The sequence below is a fragment of the Tachysurus vachellii genome, chromosome 6 (assembly GCF_030014155.1).
Source record: "Tachysurus vachellii isolate PV-2020 chromosome 6, HZAU_Pvac_v1, whole genome shotgun sequence".
In the NCBI taxonomy this organism is placed as follows: domain Eukaryota; kingdom Metazoa; phylum Chordata; class Actinopteri; order Siluriformes; family Bagridae; genus Tachysurus; species Tachysurus vachellii.
In genome coordinates, this window is record NC_083465.1 from 18,884,071 (window position 1) to 18,902,328 (window position 18,258).

The following is an 18,258-nucleotide window of genomic DNA, read 5'->3' on the forward strand; positions in this document are numbered from 1 at the left end:
ACAAGGGCTCATTGTAATTGTAATATTTTTTGTCACAATAGCATCTGTTGTGATGATGTGTTTGGTTGTGTGGCTGTGGTTAGCTGGATGTCAGTTTCAATATGCCATCCTGCTCACTGTCATGTTCATCTGATCAGCATCATTTGAATAATAAAAGATCAAAGATCACCAGAAGGTGAACCAATCTTTATGAAAACTAATACCCTGTGTTTGTGTGATTCACTGAGTGAGTGAATATGAAAGTCTGTGTTTTCTAGAAGACATTGTGAAAGGTAATGTAAAATTGATGTCCAATCAGAAAGTAGGAGCTGCTCAAAGAGCATGATTAAATAATTCAGCTGTTTTTGTCTTGTATGAGCGTACTGAAAGGCCATCAGCACCCTCAGGGTTCCAGTCTGTGCACTTGACTGCATGTGTATGTGTAAGAAGGGGAGAGAATAGCAGGCTATAGCATAAGCCTGACAGGTGTTACACCGGCACTGTCACCTGGTGTAATTGCCTGTACTTGCATGGATAGGGGCTGGGGGAATAACTGTCATGGTAGAGTGCTGTACTTGGCTGCTGTAGGACTTTCATTCTCTCTGTCACTGGTGTCTGCTTGACATAAGAGTGACATAAGAATATACTCGAGTGTACTTGTTTCTAAACGGTCTGCCATTCTTGCTGTATTTGAGGTTTTTCTTTAAGAAGCTGAGTTGTCTCATCCAAGATTGGACAGCAGTCTAAACAAAGTTTCTGCTGTTCTCTAACTAAACCTGTAATTGCTTTATAATTAGACATTGGTCTAATCTCCACTCTTCTGGGAAAGCTTTCCACTAGGTTTTGGAGTGTGGCCGTGGGGATTTGTTCATTCAGCCAAAAGAGCATTAGTGAGTTCAGACCAATGTCAGGTGAGGAGGTCTGGTGTGTCCGTGTCCCAGTTCATTCTAAATGGGATAAATGGGATTGAGGTCAGGAATAGGTGAAGGCCCTTTGAGTCGTTCTACATGAATTTTGGCAAGCCATGTTTTTATAGAACTCGCTTTGGACATTGTTGAGTGCCATTGTTTTACTGTAACATGCTTAGGCCCCTTAGTTCCAGTGAAGGGAGATTGTAATGTTACAGCATACATAGACAACATATACAATTGTGTGAAATCAATAATGTGGTAACAGTTTGTAGAACAACAACAATGCAGGCTGGGTAGGATGGTCAGTTGTCCAACTTTGGCTTTATATTGTATATAGCTCTTAAAGATTACAGGCTTTTTTCTCTGTTTATTAATACAGCTTGTACTTCCCTACAGGTAACACAGGAGATTTGTGACCCAAGCAGAGTGTTTCGCCTACTTGGTTCAGACAGGTGGGAGTCTAACTAATCTTTTGTGTGTTTCTTTCTCTCATGTGCTTCTTTTTCTCTGTTCATTTGTCTTTTAATCAACCAACTATTCGTTCAGTGTGCCCAGTGTTCTCTGTTTTCTTTTTCACTCTTTGCATGGAAACATTACCTTCCAGTTCATCTCCTTACCTCCTCAGAGAGCCAGTGATTTCCCTTACTGCTTCAGTTTCTATGATGAAATAGAACACACTGGGATTTGTGGGTGTGGATGTGAACATGCAGTGTAAAATGAAATCAGATCATTTGTTGACAGGGTTTCGTAAATCAGAGAATTTTCTGGAATGGGTTGATGTGTTCATGTATAACACATTAATATCCAGCCGTATCTTTTTTAGGAACACCATACAAATCAATCTCATATTATGGAAATATCTATTATATTTATTCACACACACACAGTTGTGAAGGGATGTGCATGCACAGCAGCAATGGAACCCAATGTGGTCTACTGCTATTGTAGCCGGTGTCCATCAAAGTTTTATGAGTTTTGTATTCTTAGATGATTTTCAGCTCACCAGAGTTGTAACGAATGGTTATTTGAGTTATGTGAGTTAATGGACAGACTAGTTTAAGCTGCCTTAGTGTGTGCCTGAAATAGCCTGGCCATTCTACCCTGGTTTCACTACCCTGACTATATTTCTGCCTCATTCATTTCACATTTTTGTTTTACACACCATTCCTTGATGACTCCAGAGACTGTATGTGAAAATCCCAGCAGATCGGCAGAACGTACGCAATCATGCCATAGCCAAAGTCACTGAGAACCTCTCTGAGGTGTGATGTGAATATTAATAACTAAGGCTCTTGACCTGTGTCTGCTTGATTGTATGCATGGTATCACTGCCAGGCGATTGGCTGTTTGGACTGTTGCATAAATGTTTAGGTGTTTCTAATAAAGTAGACCATGTGTGTATAGAAGATAAAGGTCCAGTGTGTTAAAATTGAACTGTGAAATTTGTGGAGGGGAAAAAACAGAAGTGAGAAGAAACAGAATTGTCAGTTTTATCAAGCCTGAATATCCTCACTTTCTGGAAGAACAACGTCATTGTAAGAGTACAGTATGGGAGGAGACGGTGTCTGTTACGCACACACATTCTCCCCTATGACTCAGAGGTTGCACTCATTCATTGTGAAACAGGTGCATTGGCCTCAGGCCCCCAGGCTCGGCCTCTGTCTTGGGAAAGAGATGAGCTCTGCTGTCACAGCCTGTACCTTAACAATTTCTTAATATGTTCTTCATAGTAGTGGGGCTAGATGAGGAGTCAGAGTTCTATTAGCTCTCCTTCTCCTCGTTGAATTTGATTTGATTGGCTCTCCTCATAAACCCTGGTCCTTACATACTTCAGACACGTATGCACTTGCACGCACACCTTTCTGCCTATACTCTATGTTTTATTCACTGTGACACGGGCAGTGCCAGGCTGGTGTGTCTGTGTGCTGTAATTTCATCTGATGCCCTGTGCCCGCTGCCTCCCCCTCTCATCTCTCCTACTGCTGAGGACATGACCAGTCTTGTGTCAAACTGTGTGTCTTTTCTCTCTGCTAGCCTTTCTGAATTTTGTATTTTTTAATTAAATGTAATGATTTGCAACTTCAGTGCTCTTTTGCTTTTCTTTACCCTCCGTTCTTTGTTTCTCTCCCTGAGGTGTACTGTGTTTGTGTTTTTAGGGTGGTGGTTTTGGAGAGCAGACCCACTGATAACCCGACGGCTCTCAGCAACCTTTACATCCTGGCAGGCCATGAGAACAGTTACTAGACTGATTCTTGCTGATACTGTTGTCTCACCTAGTCACTGCTCTGGCATTGTGGATCCAGCGCTGTCTGGCAGTGAACTCATCTTTTCTCACAGTATGCTGCTTGTTTAAGCGAAGGTTTGAAGACAAAGTGAGCAGAGGCTTTAGATTGTGCCTTAATAATTCCAGGAATAGACCTTCCAGATTGTTCCTGCTGTGTATCTTTCTGCCTTTCACCGGCTAATGGCTAATTTAGAATCAGATCAACAGTAGCAGCATGATTCCAGCAAATGTATTTAACATCTGAAAGAGTCAAAAGAATTATTAACCAAACAGCAAGCCGAAGGTTGCAGAAATTGTACAATCGAGTGCCTTCTTCATGGGACTGTCAGGTGTGCTTCATTTAATCCTTTGAGAAACAGGCTCTCCTGTGTGAATAATCAGTATGCAACTAACATATCTTTAAACCAGACTTAGATTTTAGATCACCATTTGGGAGTAATTTAGTAGGCAGGGAGTGAGGGGAAAAGGAAACAAGGAAGCAAGGACATTTTGCCGTTGGCTATTTAAAGTGTAAATTATTGAGCTGTGGTCATTTTGTAGTTTAGATGCAGTGTTTACAAGAACACACCAGCAAAAGCTCACTTCCTTAATAGAGCAGGACTCCACACAGCTGCAGCTTTATTTTACTGCTTTGTAATAAAATAATAAATTTCTCCTGCTTGGTTACATTTTAGAATGCAGTTATAATGTAAAATGGTATTCTTTTTATTGTAACTTTTATTCAGTCTTTGCACCATGTAAGCACTTTTGTACATTAATGTTTTTGTATTTAAGAATGACAAAATGTGGGAGATGCTAGGTTTTTATGACTTTTTGAGTATTTCCATGGCTTCAGTTCTAATGTATGCTTTTTTTTGTAATAAAAAAGACCGTTAACAAGGTATTGTCTTTGGTTTTGTTACTTAAACTGTCAAAGAACATGACTTTGTTTTTTTTTTCCTGTGATTAGCGATTATCTGTATGTGTGCCGATTGGCTCCTGTAATAAATATAGTTCTGTAAAAACAGATTTGTCTGCCACTGAACGACTGACTGCGTGTTTTCACACTCCTCTCCTGTGGGCCTTCAGCACTTCACAGCTGAGTGAGTTTTCTGTACTTGTATTTTGAAACCTGTTATGTAAAGCAGTGGAGTAACGCTGGAGTCCCCTCTGTCCAGCATGTTTTGTTCTTTCTCTGTACCACATCTGAGCCAACTAATCAGCTAATTAACAGCTAATCTTTCTCTGTGGTCAAAGCCCATGTAATTCCAGTATAATTAAAACATGAGGCATGACGTCTAGTTTATACGTCAGTGGAGGTGTGTTTGTGAGTTTTACAGAATGTCAAGATCAGTAACTACTTTTACTGTTTTAATTACTGTGATGAGTTTAGCAGTACAAATGTCAGCTCTGGACTTTTTGTACAACTTTCAATAAACTGGGCAAAACATTGTATTATATTTGATTAGTGGAACCATATAAGATTGTGTGTAAATATAAAACACCAACTTCTGTAAACAAGGTAGAAACCATGCCAAAATAATACCTCCTAAAATTAATTGATTTTGATTTTGAAATTGTACATGTATGAAAAAAACATCATACTTTTTGTTGACTTGTACCAATCACCAAAATGATGAATTTAGCTTTCTGCCACTTGACAATTTTTGACCACAACATTCTAATAATTTGCAAAAGAAAAAAAAACACCTCCAGTACTTGGTAGAGGGGACATCAGCTGCTGTACTCACTGTAAAACATGCGGGTGTCTGTCTGATGCTTTGGGTCTCTTGTCTAGTGGTGCCAAAGGTTTTAGAGGGAAAAAAATAAACTTACAATTCCGCGTTAAGTTAAAGCAACACAAGCCGCACATTCTATTTCTTCACTGTATTCATTCTTCTTCTCTTTGCCGTTTCAGATTTGCTCACTGCTCTTGTGTGTTAATATGTGATTTAAATGCTCGGGGTGGTTTGTGCTGGGTGTTTGTGTGGTGTTGGTCTGCACATTCACTCTGCCGTTAGAAGGTGGAGCCTGTACGCTGTTCCTATGGGGACCGAGGCACATGTAAATGCCCAGCTCCTTCAGTCAACCTCACACACCCCTACACACTCCCACACACACACACGCACGCACGCACGCACGCACGAGCGCTGACTTCTCTTTGCGCAACAACACCTGCACAAGCCGCAGCAAGGTAAGCGGCCATCACACTATTATTATCCCGCTGGATTTATTTAAACGGTTCTTGTGTTAAATCTCTTAATTGTGTATCATTGATGTCACTTGTTGACTTCTAACACATGTATAGCGCGACACGGGCTCTCTGTACAATCCTCCAGTGGTCAGAAACTTGGATAAAACAGCAGTGCGTTCTGCTCGATGTTTCTGTAAATGTGGGACAAATAGATTCTACTGCGAGGTTAAAACTGTTTTTATTGAAACACAACAGGTTTTTCACTTAGAAACTGAAGGATCTGATCATAATCACGTTTGCAGAGACATTGCGTAATGTTTGGCTGATGTTTTTCCATTAAGAGGTGACAACAACAACAACAACAACAATGCATAGGCAGGGATTTATTAATAATAATAATAATAATAATCAGGGTCTTACTCCAAGCTAATCGTAGCCATGCATGTAAGTGAGTGTGGTTAATGTTTATCCAGGTTGAACAGTGCATGAGGGAGGTGGTGCAGCAGAAGGCTCTGGGATTCAGCTAGACTTCACAGCATGGAGAAGTATGAGAAGATTGCAAAGATCGGAGAAGGTTCGTATGGAGTCGTGTTCAAATGTAGAAATAAAGACACGGGGCAGATCGTCGCCATTAAAAAGTTTGTGGAGTCGGAGGATGACCCGGTTATTAAAAGAATTGCGCTCAGGGAGATCCGGATGCTCAAGGTAAAAAACACACACACAAAAAAAAAACCCAACAACAATAAAACAGGCCATAATGTTAAAATGCATCCTCTGTGTACAAATATAAACATATACCGTTTCCAAATAGAGTTATTCTCGTGCCAGACAAAAAAAAAAATCCTGAATCTTCTCAAGGAACCTGAATGCTATTTTAACCATTTTATTTTGTCATTTAATTTTTATACCCGAAATGTTTACATTATGTGGATGCAGAAATAATTCTTTAGTTCTTTGTGGTACCAGAAAAAATATCTAAAAAAAAATTCTCTATTAATCAAAATGTTCTTTAAATCACACTTTCTAAAACTTTTTGTACACTAAGAAGGTGCTAAAAAATACAGGTACCAAACTGGACAATTCCTTGTTGGGGTGCCAGCATTTGTACATCTGTTGATTGTTTATATATTTGCATGTTGTGTATCTTTAATTAGGTTTTAGAGTAAATCATTAAAAGTGCTTCAGTGTTTTTTTTTCTTTTTCTTACAGCTATACACAAGTATGTTAGTATGAAATATACTTGATAAAAGTGAAGAGTATTGAATCTTTATTTTGGAGAAGTAAACAATCCCAAACTACTTCTTCATTCCAAAATTAGTACAAAATTGTTATCCAATTATACAAATGTTTGGCACAATAGCGTCATTTTTATTTTTTGGGACTGCCAGAGATTACTGTTCTTAAAATTGCACAGCAAAGGACATTAAGCAAAACCCAAATGCTAAATGCTAACACCTGCATTTGGATATAATCTGATAATATACTTTATATTATTTATATTTTGTAAGTTAAGGTATGGATTAGACTCATTTAGTTTAAGTGTCCAGTCAGTTTGGATTATTATTATGGATTTTGGGTTATTGAATAAATGTCCTTCGCTGTAACATTTAAATATCTAGACACCCTTTTTTGTTTAATCTGAAAAAACAATTTTCGGCCATAATTGTCTCCAATTACACCTTGATTGCTTGTTATATGGGGCACCAACAAAATCAGTTAAAGGGCTGTTTCTCAGAAAGTCCTGTAGGTAATTTGTTCTTCCTTGGAACTGGTCATAGTAAGATTCTTTCATAGTAACGTTTTTGGCACTATTACTATTGATGATAGTTGCAAGCCTTGTGATACTATTGTGACATGTTTTGACACAGGGCATACAGGGAAGTCAGGTAATGGGCTGTTTTGTAATCGGAGCCTGTGATTTGGTTCGCATTGTTATTTAGTGTATAGAACACTAGCAAGCCATGATTTTATTATTATATGGTTCTCTCTGGGGGAATAATACTAAGCTCACAATGGGCTTTTGGAAATTGCCAGTGGATTTGTTAGCTGACAGCTATTTTTGGCATGCTGTTACGGTAACTAGTATGTGGTTTGGTTTGTTGTTCTTTATTCTCCAGTTTCTGTAGCTTTAACTGAAAGTCAGATGGAATATCTTTCTCTGTGCATCTGTATATTAAAGATGCCTCTTAAAGATAGCAGTTAGTATGTTGTTGCTTAAAATATACAAAGGCTTGCACCATGAATTCATGTCTTAGTAAAAAATCACTTCAGCATTATACATACTAATATCTTGTGTCAGTATATTATTGGACATCAAGTGTACAGTAAAATTAGTTTTGGGTCTTAGAATTTGTAAATGTTGTTACTTTCTGTGGGTATGTGGTTGTGGAAACTGAATGGAGACTAGAGAGAATAGGTCTGTCTGGTTTACAGATGCTCTCATGTGCTGATCTGTTTTTGGTTAGTGTGTGGGAGGGGAGGAAAGAGGGGAGGGCTATGAACAAGAGGCTTTTCATTTGTGCCCAAAGAGTACCCCATATAACATTAGAATAGGACTACTGAGGTTCAGTGACCTACAATCATTAATCTCTTCTCTTGCTATGCATTTTATGACCTCTCAGTGTAGCTGTGGCTGTTGTGTGATCTGGGAGGATTATAAACTTTTCCAAATCAAAGGCTAGCTTGTGGTGTTGTGGTGTGTTGTGTTCCATGTATAAAGCCCGTACCTCACCAGTGCCATCTCTGGTGTTGATTAAAGGCAGTGCTGATTAAATGATCCTATGAAATACAAGCGACTATTCTTTCTTATGACAGATAGATAAACTCGCTCTCTTGGTGACATGTTGAAACCATATAATGGGGATTTTTCCATTTTTGTAGCTAATTAAAATGAAAAATTTAGAAATTCCTTAAATGCAGTGCAATATTTTCTGTTCAATTTTATTTGTATAGTTCTTTCAACAATTATAGCAAACAGCATTACAGAAATATATACATTCAGGATAAATTCAGAATATACGTTTTAAATTGAAATTGAAATTTTAAGTTGATGTGCCTCAACAGGTACATAATACCTAGTGTACTGTTTATATGGAATCATTTGGAACAAGTCAGATACAAGAATGAATGGGTTTTAATTTTGAGCTAGTTGGGCCTCTGTTTGTATGTGTGTGTGTGTGTGTGTGTGCATGCACACTGGTTTAACTGTTTAATGGCTGGATTGTAAATCGCAGGCTGCTTTAAATAGGTTTCTGGATGGTGAAGTGTTGCCACTGGAGATGTTGTGTGTCTGTGCTTGGTGAATTTTACGATGCCTGGCAGATAAGACACGCAGCAGCTTGTCTCTGTCCCTCTGTCACTTACACATAGAAAACAATCCTGCAAAAGTTAACAGAATTTCCCACAGTAAAAATAGTGTTTTTTGTGTGTGTGTATCTATCTCTACAGCAACTGAAGCACTGCAACCTGGTCAACCTGATTGAGGTCTTCAGGAGGAAGAGAAAACTGCATCTAGTGTTTGAATACTGCGATCATACGGTGCTCAACGAGCTCGATAGATATCCTCGAGGGTGAGTTCCTTATACATGTATGCTCCGGTTTAATAGATACAACCACCTTGTATCCACACTCACTGGTCATTTAATCACTATAGATATAAACAGACCATCAATGATCAGATGTTGTGTGAGTAGTGGATCGTTGTCTTGCTACATCAGTAACATCGACTTCTTTGGTAGAAGTGTATCAGGTGTATCAACAACTCATTATCACTGCTGGATTGATACCATTGTGCCAGAAATAAAACATTTAGCCCTCCTGGGGTTAGAATCTGATACCGATGAAGGGATAGTGGTGGATAAACACAAGCACTGAGTGGAAAAAGACAAGTTATAGTCTCTAACTGTAAACCTGGCAGATTTAATAAACATGCTGTGGGTGTCTAATAAAGTGGCCCTTGGGTATAAATAGTGTTTAATGACACTAAAATGTCAGCATCAGAGCATGAGAATGATTCAATATAAACCAATCATATCTGACTATAACTATTACTGTGATGGGTACATCTATGTACATAGTACATTTACCTGATTAAAGGAGAGGTAAATAAGAAGGTGTACCTCATAAACTGGCTTCTGAGGGTACAATTACTCTCACTTCTTCATGCACAGACGCACAAGTTGCTTTTAAAACTGTTTGTGTGCCTCTTTCTCTTTGTCACTCAAACAGCCATATTGTTTCTGTGTTGCTGGGGTGGCCAGACATGTTTGTAGTGGAATGTTTACAGCTATGATTACCCAGAGTGCTTTGCTGGACAACCGCATCCAAGTTTCCTGGTGCACCCTCTATAATGTCTACAATACAGTGCAATAGAGTAGAGGGAACATGAAAATCAAACTGAAAAAACAAGATCTTGCTTAACACATTTGCATAAAAAACAAGTTATTATTATTATTACTTAAAAAACAATCATCTAATACTGTAAATAAACGGTTAATGTGATAGCACAATTGAATACCTTTTAGTAAAATTATTAAATAGTAAATAATATAATAGCTTGTTGTTGGTGCCAGACCGAATGGTTTGATTATGTCAGAAGCTGATGATCTCCTGAGATTTTCACACCCAACAGTCTCTGGTGTTTTCAAAGAATAGAGAGAAAAACAAAACATATCCAGAGTGCAGCAGATCTGCTGGTGGAAATGCCTTGTTGATGAGAAGAGGTCACGTAATTGAGATCAATTAAACAACCACAATGAGCAGAAAAGCTTAGCAGAACTAGTTGAACCTTGTGGTGGATGGGCCCCAACAGCTTAAGCCCACATCAGGTCCCACTCCTGTCAGGCAAAAATAGAAATCTGGGGCAACACAACACAGGATTGCAAAAAATTGCTTTGTTTTTTCTAATCTATTCCATTTATTATTATTATTATTATTATTATTATTATTATTATTATTATTATTATTATTATTATTATTATTATTATGTAATAACAGAAATAATAATAATAATAATAATAATAATAATAATAATTATAATAATAATAATAATAATAATGTAGAGTAATAACAGCAACAACAACAACAATAATAATAATTATAGATTATTATTATTATTATTATTAGTATTATTATTATGTAATAACAGAAATAATAATAATAATAATAATAATAATAATAATAATGATGTAGAGTAATAACAGCAACAACAACAACAATAATAATAATTATAGATTATTATTATTATTATTATTATTATTATTATTATTATTATTATTATTATAATTATTTAAACAGAATTAATTAACACATTATAGCACATGACATATTCAGCAATATTCCATGAGGGCAGATTTATAATGATATCTTGAAGCTTCCTTTGCAATGGTTATTAACTTATAGCATATGTATTGTTTGTCAAAAATGAACACAGGGCTATTCACTACAAGGCTGTAAGACACATGGGAGAGGGAGAAGTGATAATAGCTACTTTTACACACAGCCTATTAATCTTTTTATAGTCTGAATCATTGCTCAACTGAAATGAAAAACTTTCATGCACACACCTGAGCATGCACAGAAATACCTACAAAATGCTTACAATGATCATTTAACTCGACATGTTAGGTATGATTTGTACAGACTGGATAAAGGTAATAAAAGTCCTCTAAGAGATAAGAGAGGTAAAGCTGAGGGGAGGCAACCTGAATCAACAAAACATATATAATCTGTTGCCCATATGAGGATGAGGTTCCCCTTTGAGTCTGGTTCCTCCCAAGGTTCCCTCCTTTTGCATTCAAGGGAGTTTTTCCTCACCACAGTCTCCTGAGTCACCTCAGACTTGCTCATTGGGGATAAATACAAACACATTTAAATATATCTAATATTAATGTTGAATTTGGTATTATATTAATCTTTATATTATTCATTATATTAATCTTTTGTTCTATGTTTATGTTCTGTAATGCTTTGAGACAATGTCAATTGTAAAAAGCGCTACACAAATAAATTTGAATTGAACTGAATTGAATTGAATTAATCTGTCAGTAGTGCTGTAGAGCATTTACATTCTGTCTCTCTACTAGCACTTTTGTGCCAGAGCACTGACACAGAATAAAGAAATGGTGCCATAGAGATGTGAGACACAGGAAGATCACTTCTATTTCTATAGTTCTAAAGCTTTTAATGGTTTTCTCTGAATAAGAATCGATCTTATGAGCGCAGTATGTGTATGAATGTGCTGTATACTGCTGGTTAGTCAGTGGATTTTTTTCCTCTACAGAGTTCCAGAGCCTCTGGTTAAAAGCATAACCTGGCAAACGCTACAAGCTGTTAACTTCTGCCACAAACAAAATGTAAGAATGGACATATTTTGTCATATAGTCTGTTTTTCTTTCTGTGTAGTAACGTGTGCAAAAAAAACATCAGAGTTGATTTATTTCATTTACTAACAAACTAAAAAAAAGTTTTTCCTTTTTTTAGGAAAAAGCCTAATATTAATTTGTGTATTATATTAATATTTGTATAATATTATTTGTTGTATTATGTTTCTTATGTTCTGTAAAGCTGCTTTGAGACAATGCCCATTGTTAAAAGCACTATACAAATAAATTTTAATTGAATTGAATTAGTTTCTGAGATTAAATTCAGAGTAGATTTTATTTTAGTGTAAGCAAAAATATTCTCACAAGGATAGCAAGAGGTGTGTGTGTGTGTGCGTGTGCGTGTGTGTGTGTCTGCAGAAACTGAGAGGGAGCAGTATAGGTTGTGCAAGGTTAGGCTTCAGGTTGCAGATGTTAATCTGAACAGTGATGGTGAATTAGAGAGTGAAAAGTGGATAAATGGTTTTAGATTAGTTGTCTGACATATCTCATCATCATCCAAATATTATATGGTCAAAAGTTTGTGGACATCTCAACATCACTCCCAAATGTGCTTGTAGGACTCCTCATTCTTGATTTTGCCTCCCTTTGCTGTTTTAATAAACCCTTATCCATTCCCTCCCTTATCCATTCATATCTTCTGGGAAAGCTTTCCACTAGGTTTTGGAGTGTGGCCGTGGGGATTTGTTCATTCAGCCAAAAGAGCATTAGTGAGTTCAGACCGATGTCAGGTGAGGAGGTCTGGTGTGTCCGTGTCCCAGTTCATTCTAAAGGTGTTTAATAGGATTGAGTTCAGGAATAGGTGAAGGCCCTTTGAGTCGTTCTACATGAATTTTGGCAAGCCGTGTTTTAATAGAACTCGCTTTGGACAGAGTGCCATTGTTTTACTGTAACATGCTTAGGCCCCTTAGTTCCAGTGAAGGGAGATTGTAATTTTACAGCATACATAGACAACATATACAATTGTGTGCATTCAATAATGTGGTAAATGTTTGTAGAACAACAACAATGCAGGCTGGGTAGGATGGTCAGGTCTTCATATATTTATATATTTTGGGCATGTAGATTTGTGTAGCTTTTGACACATAATATAATATATAAGTAAAGGTATAAACATGTAAAAAAAAATTAGAAACAAAATAAAGTACACTAGTTTGTCATTCTATAAATAGACAAATTCATATATTGTAAAGGGGATAAGAGAGCAGCGTTGCCAGTACAGTTAATGTAAGGTATCCTTCAGAAACTACACTGGAAATCAGACCAGTCATCTGTACTGTGAGCTTTAGAACAGAGACTTTACTTTCTTAATCCAGGTCACTAGCTAGTGAAATATATGATTTCATGATTTTTCAAAATACACTTCAAAAGTGTAGAGATTTATTTCTCAGTACAGCTACTGACACTGACTTAGTGACACAAGTAAATAAACACACAAATATTCTGAAACGTGGATTTATGCATTAAATAATGAGGAGAAACAAACAAACAAAAAATACAATCCCAGAAAATCCATAATATTTATTTATAGTAATATTAACCTCAGTAACTAAGAAGAAAAGTTTTGCCCTTTAAAAAAGTTTTAATAAAAACTGTAAATTTAGTTTAAAAATCCCTCTAATGCTGGAAATGTTTTTTATTCTTGGCATTTTGTCCTTACCAAGATCTTAAATTGTGACACACTCATATACACACACCCCAAATAAATCCAGGTACTACACAGGTCTCTATGTACATACGTGCCAGATACAATGTGTACGCAGGTGTGCACGTGTTTGTGTCCGATCGCACAACCTATAGTTAATTTTCATTTAACACCCGTGTGTGTGTGTGCATGCGTGGGTGGGTGTGTTTAGTGTATCCACAGAGATGTGAAGCCAGAGAATATACTCATCACCAAACACCAGGTCATAAAGCTCTGTGACTTTGGATTTGCCAGGATCCTCAGTATGTACAAACATGCATGCTAACACACACACACACACACACACACACACACACACACACACACACACACACGCACACACACACGCAAAGATCACATTAATAAACTAGGTAACCACAGTGAAGTTCTCTAACAGTCTTCTTCTTGTCTGTTTTATTGTGTGTGTGTGTGTGTAGCGGGGCCATGTGATTATTACACTGACTACGTGGCCACTCGGTGGTATCGGGCTCCGGAGCTACTGGTAGGAGACACTCAGTACGGTCCTCCGGTTGACGTGTGGGCAGTGGGCTGTGTGTTCGCTGAGCTGCTCTCTGGTGCTCCTCTGTGGCCAGGAAAATCTGATGTAGATCAACTTTATCTCATCAGGAAAACATTAGGTAACACATCCAACACTACAAATTGTGTACATCAAACACTACAGGAGTTTGTCACATAGTATAACAGCAGTATTTAATCTAAATCTAATAATCTTAATCTGAATATTAAGATTATTAGATTAGAGAAATATAATAATGTTTCAACAAAACAACACTTTTATGTAGACTTGATGATACAAAAAGAATTGAAAGAAGATTCTAAAATAACATTTTATTTCTGTTCTGCTGATTGACATTTCATTCATCTCAATTTCAATTCAAATGCATTTTTGAGATTATTCTGGAATAAAATGCATGAATTGCCTGGTAATTAACCTGCTTGTGTCTTTGAGTTTGTGTACACATGATCGCTTGGTATACTTTTCCCATTCTGAATGTGTTGGTGATTGCATTGTGTTTGTAGGTGATTTGATCCCCAGACACCAGCAGGTGTTCAGCAGTAACCAGTTCTTCAGCGGCGTGTGTGTTCCTGAACCACAAGAAATGGTGGGTGTATAAGAGCTGCCTTAATCTGGTCACATGAGGAACCTGCAGGTGCTGTGCGATCAGTATTACTCTCACTGACTATTGTTCAGTCTTCACTATATACTGCTCGGTGCTGTGCTCACACACTCTTTACCTGACTGAGCTGGTATAAACAGTACACCGCTATCCTGTCACAGGCACCACAGCTTGTTGCACTGAGCTAAATATGGTGAGTTGTGGAAAACAACACACTCTCCTCTGGGATAAATTTATCCTCATTTAATCAGTGTTATGTCCTTAGTCACGGGTGAAGAGTTCCCAATGATTGGAGAGAGACTATTTATAGAGTCGTTATAGCGATAAACAACTCATATACATTTCCATCCTGTGACAACACACAGTTACGTAACGTGAAGCACTGTGACTGCACAGTGTTGTGTATGATCAGTGAGAAGTGATTACTCAGGGTTATATCACCTTCTGTATCTTTGTGTGTGTGTGTGTGTGTGTGTGTTTGTTTGTGTGTGTAGGAGCCTCTGGAGCAAAAGTATCCTAACATCTCTTTCCAGGCTTTAAGTCTAATGAAGGTGAGTTGTGATGTAAACCAACGCAGAATAATAATTATTATTGCCAAATCTCAGTTCAATCTGTTTTTTTTTTTTGTGTTTAAGAAGTTTACCAAGAGCAGTTGTGACAGATTATACTACAGCACTGTTGAATTCTTGAATCTGAATCTGAAGATGTTAAGATTAGGTGTTAATAAGAGATTAATATTCTATAACGACAGCTTTGATGGAAGTTGCCACAGAAAGACAAATCTCAGGGTTTAATTTAGAACTCTCTCTCTCTCTCTCTCTCTCTCTCTCTCTCTCTCTCTCTCTCTCTCTCTCTCTCTCTCTCTCTCTCTCTCTCTCTCTCTCTCTCTCTCTCTCTCTCTCACTCTCACTCTCACTCTCACTCTCACTCTCACTCACAGGGTTGTCTGTGTATGGATCCTGCAGAGAGGTTAACCTGTGAGCAGCTGCTGGAGCATCCATATTTTGACAGTCAGCGGGAGGAGACAGAAAGTGTGACGCGAGAACATGACAGAGCGAAAAGACGAGCACGTCAACCTCGTAAACACCTCCCCCCTGGGGTGAGTTATTATGCCATTAAACAATATTTTGGACCCTGAAATATCAAACTGTCAATGGAATCCCATTTGATACACTAAGTATAGTATATCTGGAGTACAGCTAATTCATTTATTATTACACTCAACTTTTATTATAGAATTGAAAAAAATAGGTTTAATTTATGCAAGTATAAATATTGTCAACTGCAGATAAATTCAAGTTAAAAGAAGAAATGTTAAGATTAAATAATACTATATGTTAACAGGATGTACCTAGGATGAGTTGTGTGGCTTGAAAATATAAAAAAAAGAAGGTTCTAATAAGTCAGAAATAAATCAATAAAACATGACCGAGAACTTTCTCTCTCTGACTGTGTACAGTATCTACCCCAGCTGACCGGCAGCAGTATCTTCCCAGCGGTGGACAACAGGAAATATTACAACAACATGCGTAAATTCAACTACCATTTCCCCAACATCTAGTTCTTCATGCTGGAACACCATGAATCTGCCCCAACACACATTCAAACACTTTATTTTTCTATTTCGCTTTCACATGTACTCACCTACAGTACCTTGCGTCTTGCTCAGGAACAGAAGCCACTGAGACTTCTGTACTGTGTGTGATTGACAAAGAGCCCTGCTCTGCATATACACACACTGATGTGAGTGTGACACTGCCTTTCTGATTGCCAAAGTGCTGCGTGACGTGACACAGAGAGAACAGACTGACTGTCTCATATACGCAGTAACACTAATGACGACCATTGTTTAGTCAGAGGATAACAGAGCTATAGTTATTTAGCATAAAACCAAGTGCAGAAATCAAACAATTCCTTTATGATTGTGGATTTCTTTGGTATTCTGTCTCTGTATTGTTTATCTCAGACCAGCTAACGTCCTGTGACAGACAGAGGAATAAATAAAATCATTCCGTCTACTAATATTATTATTCTAGCTCCATGTCCTACGTGTTGATTTTGAAGTGAACTGCATTTATGAATTACATGATTTAAAAAAAAGAATGTATAACTTGTGATGGCTTTTATTAAACATTTAAAACATTTAACAACATTATTGTTGCCTTGACAAGTGGTGCTAATGATCTTTTGGCCATTGACTTGCACCCAATGCCAAACTGCTAAAGACACAAGCCCACTCCCCAGTCCTCACTCACCTTCTTCACTTCAACACACTCTCTTTCCCTCTAAAGACATTTACCTATGCTGGTTTTCCAATAAGACAGACTCAACAGGGGAGGAAATATGGGAACACGAATTTTTTGCTCTTTTTTTATGTGATTTAATAAAGAGCTTTCAGCAATGAAATGTGTCTGTTTGTGTCGTTACTGCTCGCTGACTTTTACAGAGCATTTTCAAGTGACCTTTATAGTATCAGAACAAGCACCCCATTATAATTCAACAAAATGATGTGTGACACAATGCAAAACACAAGTCAAAATCATTCATTCATTCATTCATTCATCTTCTACCGCTTATCTGAACTACCTCGGGTCACGGGGAGCCTGTGCCTATCTCAGGCGTCATCGGGCATCAAGGCAGGATACACCCTGGATGGAGTGCCAACCCATCGCCGGGCACACACACACTCTCATTCACTCATGCACTCACACCAAGTCAAAATCACAAATTCAATATAAATAAATCCAATTCAGTCTCAAGAACTGATCTGGAAAATGTTATGCACGACATCTGGAGAATGCACATCTGGGAAATATTCCAACTCGGATCATGCAAAAGCTCCTCAGAGGTTACAAAAGAGGTTACATGCAGTTGTAAAATAAAAGCATGACTATTGAGGCTACTAGAGAGAATTATTGAAATTGGCTGAGATAAAGTAAAGCAAAGAGACACACTACAATACACCTTCTCAGTGTCTTAATAACGTTAAAGCCTGAAACCTTTTTCAGAATCTTGCAGATATTTCCATGAAAATGGATCCAATTTCTTTTCTTTTTCTAATTTCATATTTCATTCATCTTCTACCGCTTATCCGAACTACCTCGGGTCACGGGGAGCCTGTGCCTATCTCAGGTGTCATTGGGCATCAAGGCAGGATTCACCCTGGACGGAGTGCCAACCCATCGCAGGACACACACACTCTCTCATTCACTCACGCACTCACACACTACGGACAATTTTCCAGAGATGCCAATCAACCTATTTATTTGTATGTATTTGACCGGGGAGGAAACCGGAGTACCCGGAGGAAACCCCCGAGGCACGGGGAGAACATGCAAACTCCACACACACAAGGCGGAGGCGGGAATCGAACCCCCAACCCTGGAGGTGTGAGGCGAACGTGCTAACCACTAAGCCACCGTGCCCCCCCTACCCTAATTTCATATTTAATTTAATTAAATTTATAAGGTTCATTAGACTCCAGGTGGCGCTACACTAAAGAAGGAATGTGTTCATGTTGAAGTTTGAATCCGGACAATGCCACATCAATTACTTCTCCAACAATAAACACTACTATTAGTTAGTCTAGTGATTGCACTTATTGAAAACAGTATGCTCAAATCCTATTCATTACTCTGTGTGTATAACTTTGATTTAGTCTTAAAACTTCCAACTAAAATGATTTTGTGTACAGATGGATCCTCAGGG

General features: G+C 37.8%; 2 protein-coding genes across 2 annotated transcripts in view; both read left to right on the forward strand.

Moving 5' to 3' along the window:
• The window catches only part of map4k5 (mitogen-activated protein kinase kinase kinase kinase 5), a 34,093-nt gene extending 29,913 nt beyond the window's left edge, over positions 1-4,180 (forward strand). The window contains exons 32-33 of the mRNA XM_060872731.1: positions 1,287-1,342; positions 3,047-4,180. Coding sequence (XP_060728714.1) covers positions 1,287-1,342; positions 3,047-3,134 — 144 coding nt within the window. The 3' untranslated portion in view covers positions 3,135-4,180. The remainder of the gene's footprint in view (positions 1-1,286; positions 1,343-3,046) is intronic.
• A 1,017-nt stretch (positions 4,181-5,197) lies between these two features.
• On the forward strand, positions 5,198-16,956 carry cdkl1 (cyclin dependent kinase like 1 (CDC2 related kinase)). The gene is made up of 10 exons (XM_060872732.1): positions 5,198-5,347; positions 5,821-6,052; positions 8,795-8,916; positions 11,628-11,700; positions 13,584-13,674; positions 13,849-14,049; positions 14,453-14,535; positions 15,045-15,101; positions 15,491-15,649; positions 16,010-16,956. The coding sequence occupies exons 2-10, from the start codon at positions 5,885-5,887 to the stop codon at positions 16,109-16,111; spliced, it is 1,056 nt and encodes a 351-aa protein (XP_060728715.1). The 5' UTR covers positions 5,198-5,347; positions 5,821-5,884; the 3' UTR covers positions 16,112-16,956.
• The last annotated feature ends 1,302 nt before the right edge of the window (positions 16,957-18,258 follow it).